The sequence below is a fragment of the Carex rostrata genome, chromosome 34 (assembly GCF_964058835.1).
Source record: "Carex rostrata chromosome 34, lpCarRost1.2, whole genome shotgun sequence".
In the NCBI taxonomy this organism is placed as follows: domain Eukaryota; kingdom Viridiplantae; phylum Streptophyta; class Magnoliopsida; order Poales; family Cyperaceae; genus Carex; species Carex rostrata.
In genome coordinates this window covers 1,983,184-2,002,689 of record NC_135951.1, presented here as the reverse complement: position 1 = coordinate 2,002,689, position 19,506 = coordinate 1,983,184, and the positions used below count along the sequence as shown (strand labels likewise).

Here is a 19,506-nt window from a genome sequence, read left to right as displayed (position 1 = left end):
ATGAAAACATTATTTGGTGAAAAGTTAGTTGAAATAATAAAACACTGAAATTAGGAGTACTAACAGAGCGAATTCGGAGCTGATGATATTAATACTAAATACGTATCCACCTTTTCATGAGCATATACGAATACGGATTGTAAATGGATGTCAAAATTTAAAACCAAATATGTCTTAAACGGATACGGAGTAGCTAATAGACGAAGGCATGTAAAGTCCGGATATGTTGTTAGCGTTAGTTCTACAAGGATATTGTAACAACACATGAGAGAAGAACGAATTATGAAGGTAGCGTATTGGAGATCCGGTTCTAGGTAATAATGGATGTCATTATCTACATAATTATCCGGATCCAAATTCTAATCTTGCATTGTTATTTAATAAATATCCCGATCCGAAATCGTGAAATATGAGCTCCATTTATCTGTATTCGGATCAGAAACTGATTTGGAGCGAATTTGAACGGATAAAAATGAATTTGTTTTCTTGTCTAACTTAAATGCATAACAATAACAGTAAAAAAACAACAATATATTATTTAAAAGAACAATAACAATATATTATTATTAATAATATTACTATAATTTTTATAATAATTATTATTCTTTAAAATATAGTGGCTTAATTAATTTCGTCATGTATATTTTAATATTTAAATAATGGAAAATATATTTTTACTTCCATTTTGTTTTAGACAAATTTAATTTTTAAATTAGTAATTATCATGAATGTAAATACAAATTATTCTTTTCCATGCTACAAAAGGGTGGCAAACCAGCGAAGATAGAAAGTTATTTTGTGGAGATGTGTGGAAAGTAGTTTATTTCCATAAAAAAAAAAGTTTTTTTTTTTTTTTTTACCGTTGGCTCACTCCGCCTTATCACAACCTTTCACTTTAATTTTTTCTGGCTTGGGATAGACTGTGTAGAAATTATACAGGCGGAGTTATTGTTGTTGTTAGTAGAAAACTATTTCCAAATATCTTCTCTTCCAATCCTTTTTAGGCATCCAGCGTGTATAGTCCGTGCAGTAGTGGTGGTGAGTATAAGTTTGTATATAATGTTTGGTGCATATATCTCTCTCTTATTATACTTGATATATACTTGGCAATATGATTTCCAATTCTTGTATAGCTGTCAGCATATGTCTTACTAGATAAGTATAATGTAATTGCCAAATGGGATTTAAATATAAGCGTTGAAGTTGTAACACCGATTAAAATTAGTAAACGGATAATGTATTGGCTGGTGGTGCATTGAATTGATCAGCACCCATAAAAGTAATGTATTATTTATTATTTTGAAAAGTCGCGTCAAAGGAAACAATCAATTCCTCTTTAATGCCCCCAGTGCTTTTAGAGTTAAAGAGCTTTTTTGATAGGTCATGTTCTCATTTTCAGCAAGCAGCCTGGAACCATTAGAGCCGAACCGTTTGTTTCCACCAGGCACATCAAGTCAGGCCGGGATTGAAATAATTTGCCCATTTAGGTTGGGTCTGATCCACTGATGGATTGTGCCCAAGCTGGATCCTACCCTATCTACTAATTGATTATACTGAACTATTTTATCTAATTCAATTGTAAAAAGAAAGGAAAATGCTTAAATAATTATTTAATTTCCAAATTGTCAGAAATATTAGTATTGAATAACATAAAGGAATATTTGTAGAACTGTAATTTAATTTCTGCTACATAAAGTAGGCATATGAGATTTTTCATCAAAAGAAAAGACTGATGGATTGCCTATTTTATAGTTGGACTATTAACTTAGGTCATCACACTGGGCTCTCAGAAGATAAATTAATATGGGCTTCACTGGGCTAATATGAAAGATTTGTAAATGTTATGTGGGCCCTGATGGCCACCTATTGGGCTGCACTCAGTTACCTCAATCACATAGCAGCTAATTTAAAGGGTTTTGTCACTGACAACATGGTACAATATTCACACATGTGGAATCACTGTCATAGGCGATTCTTACATTCTCATAACACAATCTCATCAAAAATCAAATCTAACATCAGACATGCTATCATGGTAAATATGTCATCATATTCAAATACCCAATACCAATATCCAAATAAATCATACAAATTAAAAATACATATTATAGAAAATTCTAGTTACCTGATAAGAATCAATTTGGAAATCCAAAGCCAACAACTGTTCATAATCAACACGTCGACATAGTGAGAATTCCAATCGAAGACATAATTAATGATAATGTTTGGTTATGTTTTGCAATTTAAAAAATATAAATATAGTACTTTCATATTTCCTTTTTTTTTGTATAAAGATAAAGAGTCTGAAAAAAGGGGATCAACGGAGAAGTGGAGAATAAATTTAAGAGCCAGATGAGTATAAATGTTGCTTGTCTCAATTTTGGAATGTATAAACCGTTATTTTTTGTTGCTGATAACTTTACATGACGTTAGCATATGTTGTGTGCTTGTTGTGTGTAGAATGCTGTTATTTGAACTAACTAAATGCGGTTTGTGTAGCTTCGAAGGATATGCCTTGATATATTAAAGGACAAATGGAGTCCTGCTCTTCAGATTCGTACCGTTCTTTTCAGGTAATCCTTAAAGTTAATTTTCGAAATTTATGTTATCATATTATACTTTGTTTCTTTACACATAAAAGTAATTGGTTATTTCCTTTTTTTAGTATTCAAATACTTCTTAATGCTCCAAACCGGGATGACCCGCTTTCTGACAATGTTGCTAAGCATTGGAAAGCAAACGAAACCAAGGCTGCTGAGACAGGTAATTCTTGGTACCATATGGTTTAAGTTTTCGTTTTATACCATCAATATTTTGCTTTGGTTGGTACCTATGCTACACAGATACAGATTCGAGTATAGTATATAATCTACAAATATAGCATTTTTGTAAATCTAAATATGCAATCCTGTTAATATGACATTCATTTTATAAATTTTTATACATAATAGGTATTAAATAAAGATAAACAAACACACATTTATTAATCAGAGCACCTTCGTCAGCTGTAAAGGAAATTATTCCAGAGTGTGGTGATATATATACAAACTAGGGATCACACAATGGTTTGTATGGCCCCTTCTTTGGGTTCTATGGGTGCTGATATGTGTACCAACAGTTTCATTGGTCGAATCCAACGGAGAACAAAATTTAATTATTCAGATATGTGTAGGGTGGGGTGGCAAATCTGTGTAGCATATTTTGGTACCAAAAAGTATTCCAGTAATTGATTCTAGGCTGTGGGCTGAAAATTTTAACAGAGCAGTTTTAGCGTGATGCAGCGCACAGACAATAGCATCAAAACAGCACTGCAGATGGTTGGTGCCCTGCATAAAGTTAAAACTGATCTGTTAAAATCTTTACCAAATGGTTGGTGCACTGCATATAGTTGGTGCGCTGCACGGACAATAGCATCAAGACAGCGCACGGACAATAGTAGTTTTGGCAAATCTTTGTAGCATAGTTTGGTACCAAAAAGTATTCCTGTAATTGATTCTAGGCTGTGGTTTAATTTGATTTGTACCAAGTTGTATTCTTGCAGTTGCTTCCTTTTTCCTTTTGTATGGTGTTGGACTGTTCATAGTCAAGTTTAATCGGTAATGGCATGTTTCCCCTATCTCAAAGCAATACATTTATAATATAAATAACAAAAGAACTAAAGATAAGTCATAAGAGTAACTTTATATGGTATTGTCATATAGCATTTGTTGTTCAGGGGGGGGTGTAAGGGGGCAAAAATGTCTCTAGCATTTGTTGTTCAGGTCTCTGGAGATATTGTGATGATGATGAGAATAATATTGTATATTAAATATTAACCTTGTTGTGTTATCTGATGCTTATGGACGTCTTAATAGTGATTTCTATGTTGTGTGTGTATATGTTTTTTCTATATATGAAGTAAATTTATTTCATATTAAAGGAAGAGCAGATCTTTTTTTTTTTCTCCTTCAACACAAAAATTAAGATTTGTTCTCCATTGAAAAGGATGGTCTTAATAGGTATTGTACCTTCAAAAGGTTCATCATAATTAATATTGCCAATTATAACTTTGGTAGCCTCTGCCAAGATTTACAAAAAATATTGCCACTTTTTTCCCCAAGGGAAGTTGTTGGACTCAAAATGACTGTGTCACCCATTGACACTCAAATTGATTATCGAAGTGCTGTTTAATCAATTAATTTTATATCTAACAAAGAGCAAAAGGCCTTGTCAGAAAGTTGAAAATTGGAGATAAATATAATAAAATAACAGATATCCAAATAACAAATAATGACCAAAAATTGACCAATTCAAAATTTCACCGTCGGCTTGCTTAATCATTCTTCAACGGTATGTTTGGTTGCAAAACAAAAATAACTAGAATAATCAAATTAATAATAGCTATCCTTTGTCTTATTAGAATAGCTATTTTAACCCGACAAAAAACAAAATATACTATTCCAAATAACATATTCTCAACCAAAGATACCCCAAGAGAAGAATATTTGAAGAAAATAAAAAGAGTATAAAAAGAATACAAAAACAATGAAAATGAGTCCTCACTAGCAAAGAAAATTCTTCTCATTTATTACAAATCATATAATAAATTGGACAGTAAATTCATTTCTATCGACGGTCTTGGAGGGGAGTCATAAATATTAATTGTGGGCGGTCAGAATTCTGCAAAAAAAAAATGGAGAAAAGCTAATGTAGCAGCAACAAACAAGTAATATAAAAATGAAATATTTATTTGTCGAAACAGGAGCTGCTTGATTAGTCAACAAATCTTACGAAGGCTTATGATTACATAAAGTGAAAAAGTTCAGTGGTCAAAATCTAAATATTCAATTAACAATAATTACAATAGTAATAAAATTATGAACCTGATTTGATTTATAGTAGTTAGGGCAGCCGCACCTTTGAACACGCACATCACAAGGCCCAGATGGAATCAACCCATCCGGCAGAGAATGAAGCGAACCACAGTATTCAATTACCAACCTTGTAAGTGATGAAATGCTCTGCCGATTAATATGTGGTATTTCATGAGAGGAATCACTAAAAGGCTCAGTAGATTCCACCAACTGCAGTCCATCCATTGTTAGTGATTTCAGGGTTTTACAGTAACCAATTTCCAGTGTTTCCAACATATCCAGATGCCCTAGTCCGGTAATCAACTCCAGGTGGTCACAACAAAAAATATACAAAATTTCTAGCTGGGAGGGCAGCAGCTCCAGCTGCATAGTTCGGATACTAGAACATTCAATAATCTTGAGGTACTTGAGAGTGTGAAGATTGCTGAATGGAAGGGATTGAATATAGCCACAACTGTGTAAACTGAGTTCTTGAATTGACTTCAATAACAATGGATCCCTCATCCATCCTGGTACTATGGCAGAAGGATAACCTTCTACTCGAAGTACCTTGAGGTTAGGATGTGGCTGGAGACATTCTAACAAGGAAAAATGTATATCATCTGCCCCAACTATCCTGCTCTCATAAGCTCCTGGTACGAGATCTAATACCAGCTTTGAGTCCACGTTGTTAGCAATAACAATGTGATCATCCCAACATAACGCTAAAATCTCAAGTTTGCATTTATTTTTCAGGTTAGCACGGTTGGCATCTTCTAAATTATTAATGTTCTTTAATCTTCCAATAGAGATCATTCCTTTAAGGTCTTTCATATCCTTTAACCAACCTATACTTCTAACATTCCACCGTGCTAAAACTATTGTTATTGACGGAAAATTAACAATGCCATGGGGGACATAATCCAAGAATCGACCGTGAATAGTTAATTCCACTAAGTTAGTAAGTGAACATAGTGAATTTGGTAGCTTTTTAATATTGGCACGAATAGATAGAAACTGTAAGTTAGCAAGATCACCAATATTTCCAGGTAGATATTCAAGGATTTCACACTGAACCTCTAAAGCCAGTAGGTTGTAAAGGAGGCCAATGGATAAGGGTAACATTTTAAGATTGTAAGAACGAATACTTAGATAGGTAAGATGTTTCAACTCGGAAATGGAGTGAGGAATTTTTGTCAAACTATACCATTTCAATATCAATACCCTCAGCACTTCAAATTGAGTGAGGTTACACAAGGTTACGTCTCCCAAACAATCTTGACAATCTTTCATCAACTCCAAGTTTTGGTCAATTGCCTTTGTACAATTTGTACAATATCCGTACTCAAAATCTCTGTTGCATTGTTGGATATCCATACAAATAGTTCTTAAACCCTTCATAGTTTGTTGGGGAATTTGATTTACATATCCCATTGAACCTCTTACATGTAAATGGTATGCTTCTCGTGGAACAGTTCTCTCTTGAATATCAAGTGGATGATTGATCTCCACCGAGTAGTGTTCATTCTCAGAAATAAGTCGAGCAAGATCATGGATTATATCATGCAACTTACAATATTCTCCGTATTGTGTATCATCTTTATCAAGAAAGGACCTCTCTTTTAACTCATTCCAATATTCAACACCATTTTCCATGATTTTTCTATTGCTCCGGGATTCGACGTACCCATGTGCAATCCACAACTTTATCAAATTCTCTTTTCCTAATATGTAATCTTTTGGGTACATTGAGCAAAACAAAAAACACGGCTTAAGATGAGCAGGTAGATGTGCATAGCTAATCTGAAGTGCTGGAAAAATCTCTTCTTTTGATTCTTTTATTTCCCAAAGACCACTTTCCAGAATCTCTCTCCAAAACTCTTCATTAGCTTCATGCCTAAGGAGACTTGCAATTGACTTTACAGCCAATGGCAACCCGCCACACTTTCTTGTAATCTCCCTTCCCATATCTACCAAGTCTATTGGCATGGTGTCGCTTGTACCACTAAATGCGTAATGCTCAAATAACTGCCAGCATGAATATTCAGATAAGTTACTTGGGTTAAAACAGGTTGTTGTTTGCATGACCTTTGCTACCTGTTTATTTCTTGTTGTCACGAGAATTCTGACCATCCTTGCTTCTTTAAAAGGAACTCGAAACGACTCCCAAAGATTATGATTCTCGTTCCACACATCATCTAAAACAAGTAGTATTGTTTTTCCCTTCACAATTTTTGCAAGCTCTTCTTGTAATTGACTCAACTCACTCAAACCACAATTTGTTTTGGAGAATGATTCAATGGTCCCTTTGATGAGTCTTCTGACATCAAATTCTTCAGAGACACATATCCACCCATTTAAATCAAAGCACTGGGAAACACTCTCATCTTTGTAGACAAGTTGGGCAATGGTGGTTTTTCCGAGCCCACCTTTGCCAACAATTGATATGACTGATAATGACCTTTCTTTTTCAATTAGTAAGAAATCGATGACCTTTGAAATGTCGGCATCTCTGCCAAAAATATTTGCCTTATCCACCATGTGACCCGTTGGGGGTCGTAAAATTTTGTTGTTTGGACGCCTCACCCCATCACTGTCCCTTAGTTGAAGAGCATGACGATCATTTGCTATTTCATCAAATCGGCTTCTTATTTTGTTAAGCCGATCAACAATGCCATCAGGAATTGGTACGATGTACTGTTAAAAAAGAAATGAATTACAATGTTAAATTTCGTAAATATGTTAAGTGCAAATGATAATTAAGGGATCAAGACGCCTACAATGTGAACGACTGCCTACACCATCCTTTGGCAAATTGACCTCCGACTTTTAACCAATAATCAAATATGTACGGAAATAACTTACACAAGTTCATTTTTTTATTTAAAAAAAGAAGAAGCATTGGTTAGTTGAATAGTGTGATATATGTTATGTATATATTTGAACCGAAATGTTTTTATCAATGTAAATGCATAAATTAACATGCATATAATAATTTCAGTGTTATTTTGTATAGTACAATTCTACAAAATAATTGCCTCATTAAATTGGATGGTCCGGATTGGTGTCGTAAAATAATGGGAGCTGATAATTTCAAAACAATTTTGACTATTGACACAGCACTAATAAAATTTTTGTTTCTCAAATAACACATTCAAACTCTTTATTAATGTGTAGATTTTTTTTCTTTTAATATTATATATCTAGTTGGAACCGAAAAAAAATTGTTGGTTGTGATTAGATCTTTTTATATTGTCTTAAATAAAATATTTAAAATTATACCTCAATAACTATATAATAACTTAATTATACACTGACTTATAATAATTAAATTTTATTTAAATATATTGATTAATGTCAATTTTTTTCATTGCCTTTTCTATTCTAAATTGAAATCCAAGATTATACCTTACAACGATAAAAGGGAAAAAAAAAAATAGATCCTTTTGATTTCTATATGCATAGGACACTAACCTCCATCTCCTTTCTTTTGTGAGAACCAGAAGCCTGAGAAGCCTTTCTTGCCTCTACTTGAACACGTGTGACCTCATATCGGTACTCACTAAGCACATCCTCAGCATCATAAGCAACCTTCTTGAGCTCCTTTAGCCAGAACTTGACGGAGTGGTCTATGATTTCCCTCTCCTCAGCATCGCACATAGTGGCCTTGATCCCATTCAGAGTTCGCATCAGTCTTTCCAGATCCTCCTTAACAGCAAGAGCACGTCCCTTTTCTGAGTTATTATTAGGATTTGATGAAGAGGATGGAGCCTGTGAAGAGGCTGTAATTGAGGGGAGCAAATTGGTGGCTAGAGAGATCAGAGAGGTTATCAAATTCCCTGCCATTTTACGCGGAAACAAGTGCGTGACTCTGCTTTTGCTCTGTTTTTTAGATTTGAATTGTGAAAATGAGAAATGAGAGGGAGGAAAGAACAACACTGCGTCTTCAGATCTGAGAGGTAAGCTAAAGTCAACGTTTATTGCTAGGCAATATTTTATTCCTGCGAATCAATTTGAAACATGCATGCACATCTCCAATAGTACTTGATATATAAGTGCATAATATTGGAATAGCAAAAGGAAAAAAATTATATTTTTCTGATAGTAGTTATAATAGTGTGAACTTTATTATATAGAAGAATGAAAACATTATTTGGTGAAAAGTTAGTTGAAATAATAAAACACTGAAATTAGGAGTACTAACAGAGCGAATTCGGAGCTGATGATATTAATACTAAATACGTATCCACCTTTTCATGAGCATATACGAATACGGATTGTAAATGGATGTCAAAATTTAAAACCAAATATGTCTTAAACGGATACGGAGTAGCTAATAGACGAAGGCATGTAAAGTCCGGATATTTTGTTAGCGTTAGTTCTACAAGGATATTGTAACAACACATGAGAGAAGAATGAATTATGAAGGTAGCGTATTGGAGATCCGGTTCTAGGTAATAATGGATGTCATTATCTACATAATTATCCGGATCCAAATTCTAATCTTGCATTGTTATTTAATAAATATCCCGATCCGAAATCGTGAAATATGACCTCCATTTATCTGTATTCGGATTAGAAACTGATTTGGAGCGAATTTGAACGGATAAAAATGAATTTGTTTTCTTGTCTAACTTAAATGCATAACAATAACAGTAAAAAAACAACAATATATTATTTAAAAGAACAATAACAATATATTATTATTAATAATATTACTATAATTTTTATAATAATTATTATTCTTTAAAATATAGTGGCTTAATTAATTTCGTCATGTATATTTTAATATTTAAATAATGGAAAATATATTTTTACTTCCATTTTGTTTTAGACAAATTTAATTTATTAATTAGTAACTATCATGAATGTAAATACAAATTATTCTTTTCCATGCTACAAAAGGGTGGCAAACCAGCGAAGATAGAAAGTTATTTTGTGGAGATGTGTGGAAAGTAGTTTAATTCCATAAAAAAAAAAGTTTTTTTTTTTTTTTTTTTTTTTTTACGGTTGGCTCGCTCCGCCTTATCACAACCTTTCAATTTTTTTCTGGCTTGGAATAGACTGTGTAGAAATTATACAGGCGGAGTTATTGTTGTTGTTAGTAGAAAACTATTTCCAAATATCTTCTCTTCCAATCCTTTTTAGGCATCCAGCGTGTATAGTCCGTGCAGTGGTGGTGAGTACAAGTTTGTATATAATGTTTGGTGCATATATATCTCTCTTATTATACTTGATACTTGGCAATATGATTTCCAATTCTTGTATAGCTGGCTGCATATGTCTTACTAGATAAGCATAATGTAATTGCCAAATGGGATTTAAATATAAGCGTTGAAGTTGTAACACCGATTAAAATTAGTAAACGGATAATGTATTGGCTGGTGGTGCATTGAATTGATCAGCACCCATAAAAGTAATGTATTATTTATTATTTTGAAAAGTCGCGTCAAAGGAAACAATCAATTCCTCTTTAATGCCCCCAGTGCTTTTAGAGTTAAAGAGCTTTTTTGATAGGTCAGGTCATGTTCTCATTTTCAGCAAGCAGCCTGGAACCATTAGAGCCGAAGCGTTTGTTTCCACCAGGCACATCATGTCAGGTCGGGATTGAAATAATTTGCCCATTTAGTTTCGGTCGGCCACTGATGGCCACCTATTGGGCTGCTCTCAGTTGCCTCAATCACATAGCAGCTAATTTAAAGGGTTTTGTCGCTGACAACATGGTACAATATTCACACAAGTGGAATCACTGTCATAGGCGATTCTTACATTCTCATAACAAACAATCTCATCACATCACAAATCAAATCTAACATTAGACCTGCTATCCTGTTAATTATGTCATCATATTCAAATACCTAATATCAATATCCAAATAAACCATACAAATCAAAAATACATATTATAGAAAAGTTTGGTTTCTTGATATCAATCACATTAGACATCCAAAGCCAATGACTGTTCATAATTAACACGTCGACATAGTTAGAATTCCAATCGAATACATAACTAATGATAATGCTTGGTTTATGTTTTGCAATTTCAAAAATAAATGTAGTACTTTCATATTTCCTTATTTCTCTCTTTTTTTGTATAAAGCGAAAGAGTGTGAACAAAGGGAATTAACGGAGAAGTGAGAGAATAAATTTAAGAGCCAGATGAGTATAAATAGCGAAATTAATAACTGCTAGTTTACTAATTAGATGCCAACTAATATCGAACTGTTATCAGCGGAAGGGTATCAATTAAAATAATTGAGTGTGGTACGTAGGTGATAACTATGGTATAATTTAGTACATGAAATATAATATGTATAGATGATCAATGTAGTATTTTATTAATTATTACTTTTTCTGAATAAAAGTAGTTATATGCTACCAATTTTTATTTCTCAAATTTTGTACAAATGATTGAAGTGGGATACATATATTCTACTGACTTTGAAATTATACTCATTTTATTTTTCTAAAAACGATTAAAAAAAAGATTATTATTCCTTATTCTCAATTTTACTCATTTAAACACCAAATTATTTTATTTCTTAATCTGTTATATACTTATCATGGCCTTAAAACCCCATACTTTATGTTTATATTATTTCCATCCCTGAAGCAGGAGAAACCTTGAGTATGGCAAGCTGGTTGAGACCCCAGCTTCTTTAGAGCATCAGCCGTCTTTTCATTATACTTTGTGATAGTGCAATGCGTACGTACGGATTAACTTGTAACATTGCATTCGGCTGCAACAAATTAAACATCACATTATGAAGTCAAAAGGATATATATTAATTAATTAATCGAATAATCGAAAGGAAAATATTTTTATTTGTAATAATACCTGATTGGAGATCTGCAAGACGCAACAAAGACAGATAATTAATCCCAGAAAAAGCCTAAATTACAGTACAATGCAGTAAATAAACATAAATTACAGTAAATTAAAACTAAATTTTTACATTATAATCAGATCCTAAAATACACTAAATTATATTGTACTACTTTAATCTAAATTCAAACTGAATTAAAGTAAATTATTCTAAATTGGCATGTGGCATGTAATTAGCGGGCGTCAATTAAATATTACTGGGCTAAAACACCCCATATTGCCCATAAGGTCTAGTCCACCTGTTTCTCTCAGATTATTAATTACTGGGCTCTATGAAGTCATTGTAACAGGCCTTCAATTAATTATAACTAATGCCTTGTTTCTAATTCCATCTTTAGCGAAGCTTTCGATCGATCGCACGTATCCTGATGCAACATGAATATTATTACCAGCTCTCAATTACAATTCCATTTTCTCCCAAATTCAAAAGCTGGCTATCTAATTCCAATTCTAATTCCACTTTCCTCCATTTCTCAGATCTCACCTGCACTACTCAATTGTACTGATTTTACTCAATAGTCAAATCCAAACAAAAGATTCTCTATCCCTCTCTCACTCAAGTGCGTGTGCGGCTTCTTTAATTGGGTGCCTCTTCATGTTGTTCCTAAGAAACTACCTGTTCACAATTTTTGAAGAAACAATTACTTTTTTTAGTTCTGATTAGGTTTTCTGTCTGGCCTCCAAGTATCGTTTGGTAAATTAAAGAATAGTTTTAAAATAATGCTATTTAATTAGTTAAAGCAAATAAGAGTGAATTGTTTTATACGAATAATAGTTAAAATAGTGTAATTTTTAATATAATGAACATATTGTTTGAAAAAATTCTAGTTGGAATAATGCAATAATATAATTCAATAATAATAATAATAATAATAATAATAATAATAATAATAATAATAACAACAACAATAATAATAATTTGTAAAACATCATAGCTGCCGTTAACTTCAAGATATATAAGCCTGACTTTGATGTATAATTAGACTTAAATCTAGCACAAATGTCAGATTTTGCTGCATATTTATTTATTTTTATCAATAGATAAAGAAACTGGGCAACATGTATGAATGCATCTTTTATTATAGATTTATAATACATCGATGCAAGAAACAGTGCATGAAAGGCGTTTGGTGCATCAAGTAGTTTACCTTGTTACACAAGATCATGCCAGTGTGAACTTGAAAGAATATAAATAATTGTCATCTATATGCATTAGAAGTTTAGAACAGAACAATTCACAAATTACATAACTCTATTGAAGTCAGAAAATACAAAGTATATTTTCTTGGCCGTTTCTTTTGCAATAAAATAATTTATGTGCAGTCGGCTAATATTTCTTGATCATTTGGACAACATGTATGAATGCCATACGGAAGATTGCATGCCATAATACAGAACCCTCCCGTACAGCGGCCATCAGGAGCCTGGTAGTGCATTTGATAAAATAAGATCGAGGATTTTAGCAGAACTGCGTTTATAACTTGTATATGTGCTCTTCAGTGTTTATGTTCAGTTCAGTGCTAAATTCATCATCAACAATCAATATATCAAAATGAGTGCTAGCAATTAGATTGCATCAAGTTATAAAACAATCCTGTCCGGCTACAAATAAAGCAATCCTGTCAATTAGATAGCCTATTGCACTAATATTCATTCATGTGCAGTTACAGAAATGAACATACCTAGGATGATTGAAGGAAGTTGCAATAATTGGATATTTTGTTATGGGAATTGCTTTTACTGCAATAATCTCCCCTGTAATTTCCTACCATTCAGCATTTGCATTAATGCACTAACAAGTGAAAGTTCCTCTTCCAGTAGAAGAGGCGCATATGCTAGGAGTCTGAGACAGGTCTCCTTCTTTAATGTGGAATTTCATCTCTCTCTCTTAATAAACTCGAAATTACTTATTTTCCCTCTAAAATAGATAATATCGTATTTATCCTTGTAATTTTAAAAAAAAATTCATCAAATTTATTGTCTTTTCAATTAAAATTCATTTAATCATTTTTTAAATAAAAAATATAAAGTATGTGTAAAAATGTTAATCTTCTAATTAGTCTATTTTTTAGGGCAAATGTGTCATCTATTTATTTGTGACGCGTACACGGTACCATTTAAGAATACGCTTGTGTATGCGCATCATAAGTAAGAAAATAAATGATTTCCTCTCACAACCAGTCAATTAATTAGAAGATTGGACATTTATTGCAGTTGGAAGAACCCTTACAGTGATAATACAGCTGTACAAAAAACTCGTGGCTCATGAGCCACTCGAACTAAGCTTGGTAATGAACTCTGTAACAACTAGTCCTTTTGGAAGATTAAAAGGACACATCTTTTTTTCCGAAGTTGAAAAAATTTTAGTACAAATGAAAGTTTAAGGACCAACTTTTTTTTAAAACTTTTTTTTGAAGACCAAGAATAAATATTCTCCTATATTTTTATTTTTTTTCAACGAAAAATTTTTGGTTACCACCCTTAAATTTTATAATTTAACCCTATAACAGATTTCTGAAACTTCTCAATCTGACCATATGCATCCACAAACTCTGGGGTTCGACACGTACTAGGGCTGCGCAAAACCAAGGTTTTCTATCCATCTCGGGACTGTGTAGATCTTTATTTTGGTTAATTAACAAATCATGGTATAGAATGACAGAAATAAATAGAAAAAATCATCAACTATTAAGAAATTTTAATATGTTAGTTATTGTCAAATTAAATATCCTAATGACTAATTAACAGACCGTTTCTAGTTGAAATAATAGAAAAATTCATAATTGCTGAGGATTAAGAACTTCAAGTTTTGAGCCCCAGGATAGGTGGAACCCCTTGGTTCTGCGTAGTCCTAGGCTAAATTGAAACATTTGAGAAGTCTATGGTAAGGTTAAAATTCTGAAATTTGAGAGTGGTAACTATTTTTTTTTTCAATGTTAATGAAAGCTACAATACTCACTAAAGTGATGTGTTGTTTTGATCATGGTTCAGAAAATCGGAATCGGAATCGGAATCGGATTTTTGACCGCCTAGTTAAAATCGGATAAATCGGCCGGAATCGGAAAATCGGATCGGTAAATCGGGTTTTTTTGGCAGAAGCATTGTTTTGTAGCCAAAAAATAGGAATGAGGGCCTTTCACTAAAAAATGAAGCCTTGTTTTGTAGCCAAAGAATGAGGGCCTTTCACTAAAAAAAAGATATATACATATTAAGTTCTGAATAAGAAAAACATCAAGGGCCTATTTAAAAAAGTGCCAAATATTAGCACTTCTTCGGTGTTCATCTTCTCCTCCTTTACGACTTGGTGTTCTTCTCCCCCTTCTCACCACGGTGGCAAAAATCAACGCCTTTCGAAAAATCAAGTCTTCGGTGCACGGTGTTCTTCTCCTCCTGCACGACTTCGGTGTTCTTCTCCGGTTCTCCCCCTTCTCACCACGGTGGCAAAAATCAGCGCCTTCTCAGTTCTCCATGGTTCGAAAAATCAAGCTCAAATGGCGCGTCTTCAGTGTCTTCTCCCCCTTTCGGGCTACCTTCTCCTCCTGCGCGCCTTCTCCCCCTTTCGGGCTGCCTTCTTCTTCTCTGAATCGACACAGATGTGGATTCAAATGGCGCGATTTCTCTGAATCGGCACAGAGGTTAGTCAAATTGAAATTTTTTTGCTTTAAATCGTTTGAATCGGTGTAAATCGGACAAAAAATCGGAAAATCGGCCGATTTTTTCACTGTTCATCCGCTTTTTTTGAAAAGAATCGCACCAACTTGAGAATCAGGCAAAAATCGGGTCGGCCCAGTCCGATTCCGAGTTGAATCGGCCGATTTTACGAACTATGGTTTTGATGATTAAAGTTAACAATGGCTAAGTTGGTTATTACGATTTAGGTCGATCAAAATTATTCATATTAGGTTGAGATCTAAGAAAGAAGTAAAATATGCAAAAGATCACTGACAATGAGCTCAGACGCAACACAAAAATTATGATGCATGTAGAGGTGCATGGTTTAGTTTAGGATAGCTTAAGCCAGCCTAAACAAGCTACTAATTTTGTTTTGTACGACATTTGTTGTGCTTGTTGTGTGTAGAATGGTGTCATTTGAGGTAACTCATGCGTTTTGTGTAGCTAATTGGAAGGACATGCCTTGATATGTTCAAGGACAAATGGAGATTCGATCGGACTTTTCTTTTAAGATAATCATTAATGTTTGTCAAAATTTCTGAGTAATTAAAGAGCAGTAGATTCCTCAGATCTGAGGGGTAAGCTTCTTTAGTATAAGCAACATTTCTAAATTCCAAGTGGTTTCTGATTTCTGAATTAACGCTCTCTTAATTATATTTGTAGGCATAACACACTGGGAGTGAGAAGCGCTCCCTTATTGATATGGCCGCTTAATATATATATTTATTAAGTGATCCTTTATCGTAAATAGTCTAGTGGGTGCTTGGTTAATTAACTTGACCCGTGACCCGAGAAATGCTGTAGTCTAGTTGGTGGTTGTTTAAATTGAATTTGGTAAAACCAACCATTAGTTTAATCCACCGTAAAAAAAATTGTTGCTTTTAGTATGAAGGTAATTATTATATTTTAGGAAAAATTGTGAAAATGCCATTCCAAAACTTTGAAATTGGGAGAATGCCACTCCAAACTTGGAAATTGAGAAAATGCCACTCCAAAATTGATTAATTTGTGAAAATGCCATTTAGACAGTATTCTTATACTGTTTCCATATACATATTTATGTATTTCCAATTATACCCTTGTATGAATTTATTTTGTCACTGCATGCCTCCAGTTCAAAATCGCTAGGCGATTCCTCAACTCTCAACGGCAATTCCACCAGGCGATTCCTCAACTCTCATTGGCGATTCCTCCAGGCGATTCCCCGGCGCTTCTCCGTGCGCTTCCCCGTTCGTCCTAGCACTCCAGTTCAAAATCCCCTTCCGACGCTTCTCAAAGACTGGCTTCCGTGAGTATAGGTTTTTAGTATGAAATTTTTTTATTTGAGATTAATTAGTTGAGGTTATCAGTATGAGTATCGGTATCTGGCCACACTTGATTTCTATCTTCTACCACAGACAGGTATTCGGGCCACACTTGAACCAAATCGGATCACTGCAATCTTGGCTAATACTACCAGTTGTTCAGTTATGAATGTTGTTAGAAGCATTTTTGTGGAACAGCTATTCTAGTTGATAATCACTATATTCTGAATTTGGAATTTATAAGTTAACTTCAGTTTTCTTAAATTACAACTAGGTGGTGTTTGGGGCAGGCAGAAATGGAATCATATATGCATGACTAGACAAAAATTGACCGGCATTTGAATCATATATCCAGAACTAAGTGTGCTGTACCAGTTTATCATAATATGCAGGTGCCAATTTTGACATCTATGAATGTATCATCTATGCTAGAGAAGATCAAAGCTTTGAAGGTATAAATGACTTTAAGTTCGAGTAATGTAGGTCAACTTTGCAATAACTTAAGTTTAAATTACATTTTGGAAAGATCCATGACTAGACAAAAATTGACCGGCGTTTGAACCCAATATAAGGGACTTAGAAGTATGACATTCTTTGTTCTTAAGAAAAGTATTATTTCTATCAAAAATATCACTGAAGAAAAGTAATGCTAATGAGCTGGTTTGTGCTGCTAATCAAATTTTTAGGAACAATCAAATATAGTACCGAGCAAAATTCACTCGATAATGTTTGACCCTTCTTGCTCATACCAGTTGACATTTCATCTTGATGATGGCTGGTACACTTCTTTCCATATCAATTATTTTATTGCTTTTGACCTTTTTTTAATAAATTGAATCACTGCATAACCTTTAATGATCCACTTTTTTATTTCTATTTCAGAAAAGTACTTCTAATTTTTTGGTGTTTAGCAATTTTGATAATTGATTTGTCTAGTTAATTATTCAAAAAAAAAAAATTTCTTTTGTAGGTCAGGAGTCATAAATGTAAATGATCTAGAGGTGACACATGTGCACTGCCCCCCTCCCAAACAGCTGATTCTAATTGGTTTCAACACAACATTCCTTTTCTTTGTCAATCCACACTTTTACTTTGTCATTATTGTATGACTATATTACATGAAATTAAGATGACTATATTACATGACATTAGGATGACTGGATGAGGGAGAAACCGTGAAAATTTACTAGATGTTTCAAGATTATTATAGCAAATACTACATAACATGTAATTCTGCATATAAATGGGAACCAAATAGGATCCTAACTTTTAAAGTAAAATTTCATTACCGGTCAGTGCTTAGAATTCGCATAACAACCACAAACAGGTACACTACTGGTATCTGGTACAGAAAATGCAATTTCATTTCTTTATCTGACTTGTACCAATATTTTGATGTATTTCAGTGCCTCCTCCAGTCTGATCTAATCAGCATGCATTGCTCGAATCAGTGAAGGAAGATTGCATTATAATTGATCTCAGGAGTCAAATGACCCTCTTGTTGGTGGAAGCTGGTCATAGATTTGGTCGGGTGTTTCACTGAACTTGCTTCAAAGATGTTGCTGGCACCAATTTGGAATTGAAATAAAAAAAATTAGATACTGTCTTTTTTTTTTTTTATTAATCTGTTTTCTTTTTGCTGTTTTTTCCTAACTCTAATTTTATGCTTGTTTGATTCAATACAAAGGTTGTAAATAAGGAAAAAGAGATATATGTGTGTATCTATATAGATGTGTGAACTTTTCTTACCATTAAAATTCCATTTTTATCAATAGTCAACTGCAGGGTTTGACCTTTTCATTTTATTATTTTTCTTGTGTTTCTTCCATTTTTACCCCTGGTAGAGGTGTTTAAAATTTTATTTGATTTTTCTACCTAAACTGTGTGTCTTTATTATATAACTCAGATTAAATATATAAGAAAGTTAGAAACATAGAATGAATTTTTCAGCATGCTAAGATTGCAATGTTAAAATTAATTTTTACCATACTGGTAATTTGAAAGCTTTTGCATATAAGTCCCTACACTTAATAGCAGAACACTAAAAAATTCAGAAAATTTACATATAGCACATGAAAACTACTCATAAACACTCATGTCCAGAAAACACAGCTACATAGTCCAGAAATCACAGCTACATAAAAAATTAGACAGCACAGGTAGTGTATTAAGATCGGTCTGAATAGGACATGCAAAGCTGACACCTTGGCGCCTCGATCCTATATCCATACCAAACACCCGACATCAAATTACAGTGCTCTAAGATCAAATTAACAAGTTGAGTAGTACGTATGAGAAGGAGAGGGGAAGAGCGCAGAGTCGGAGAGAGGGAAGGCGGAGTAGGTAGGGATGGGAATGGTTCCGCATAGGAACTCGGACCCCACAGGCTTCGGCTCGGGGATCTCCAGTCTTCTGACGCACGGGAAGAGCGTGTCTTCGCCTGTGCGGAGAAAAAAGGAGAAGGGGAGAGCGTGACACAGGCAGAGGCTGCTTTTTGACTAAGGGTATTTCAGGCATTAAAAAGATTAATACAGTATAAATGGCATTTTCACAAATTAATCAACTTTGGAGTGGCATTTTCTCAATTTTCAAGTTTGGAGTGGCATTCTCCCAATTTCAAGGTTTTGGAGTGGCATTTTCACAATTTTCCCTATATTTTATTGAGTGCAAACAATAGCAGAAATAGTTTTATCTCGAACTTGTTTACAAGTTTATGTATATATATGAAGCATACTTTGCGTTAACCTGGACAATATACAAATTTAAAATTTATATATATTTTACACTTAAAAAAATAAAATTGACGGTTGTAG

At 33.5% G+C, this 19,506-nt stretch overlaps 2 protein-coding genes across 2 annotated transcripts in view; both read right to left on the bottom strand.

The window, feature by feature from the left end:
* LOC144548992 (putative disease resistance protein RGA3) overlaps positions 1-19,506 on the bottom strand; it is a 50,520-nt gene that overhangs the window by 4,375 nt on the left and 26,639 nt on the right. The window lies entirely within an intron of this gene.
* On the bottom strand, positions 4,798-8,678 carry LOC144548995 (putative disease resistance protein RGA1). Its single transcript, XM_078297724.1, has 2 exons — positions 8,307-8,678; positions 4,798-7,529 (listed from the first exon to the last, which is right to left on the bottom strand). Exons 1-2 carry the CDS (start codon positions 8,676-8,678, stop codon positions 4,824-4,826), a joined length of 3,078 nt encoding a protein of 1,025 aa, XP_078153850.1. The 3' UTR covers positions 4,798-4,823.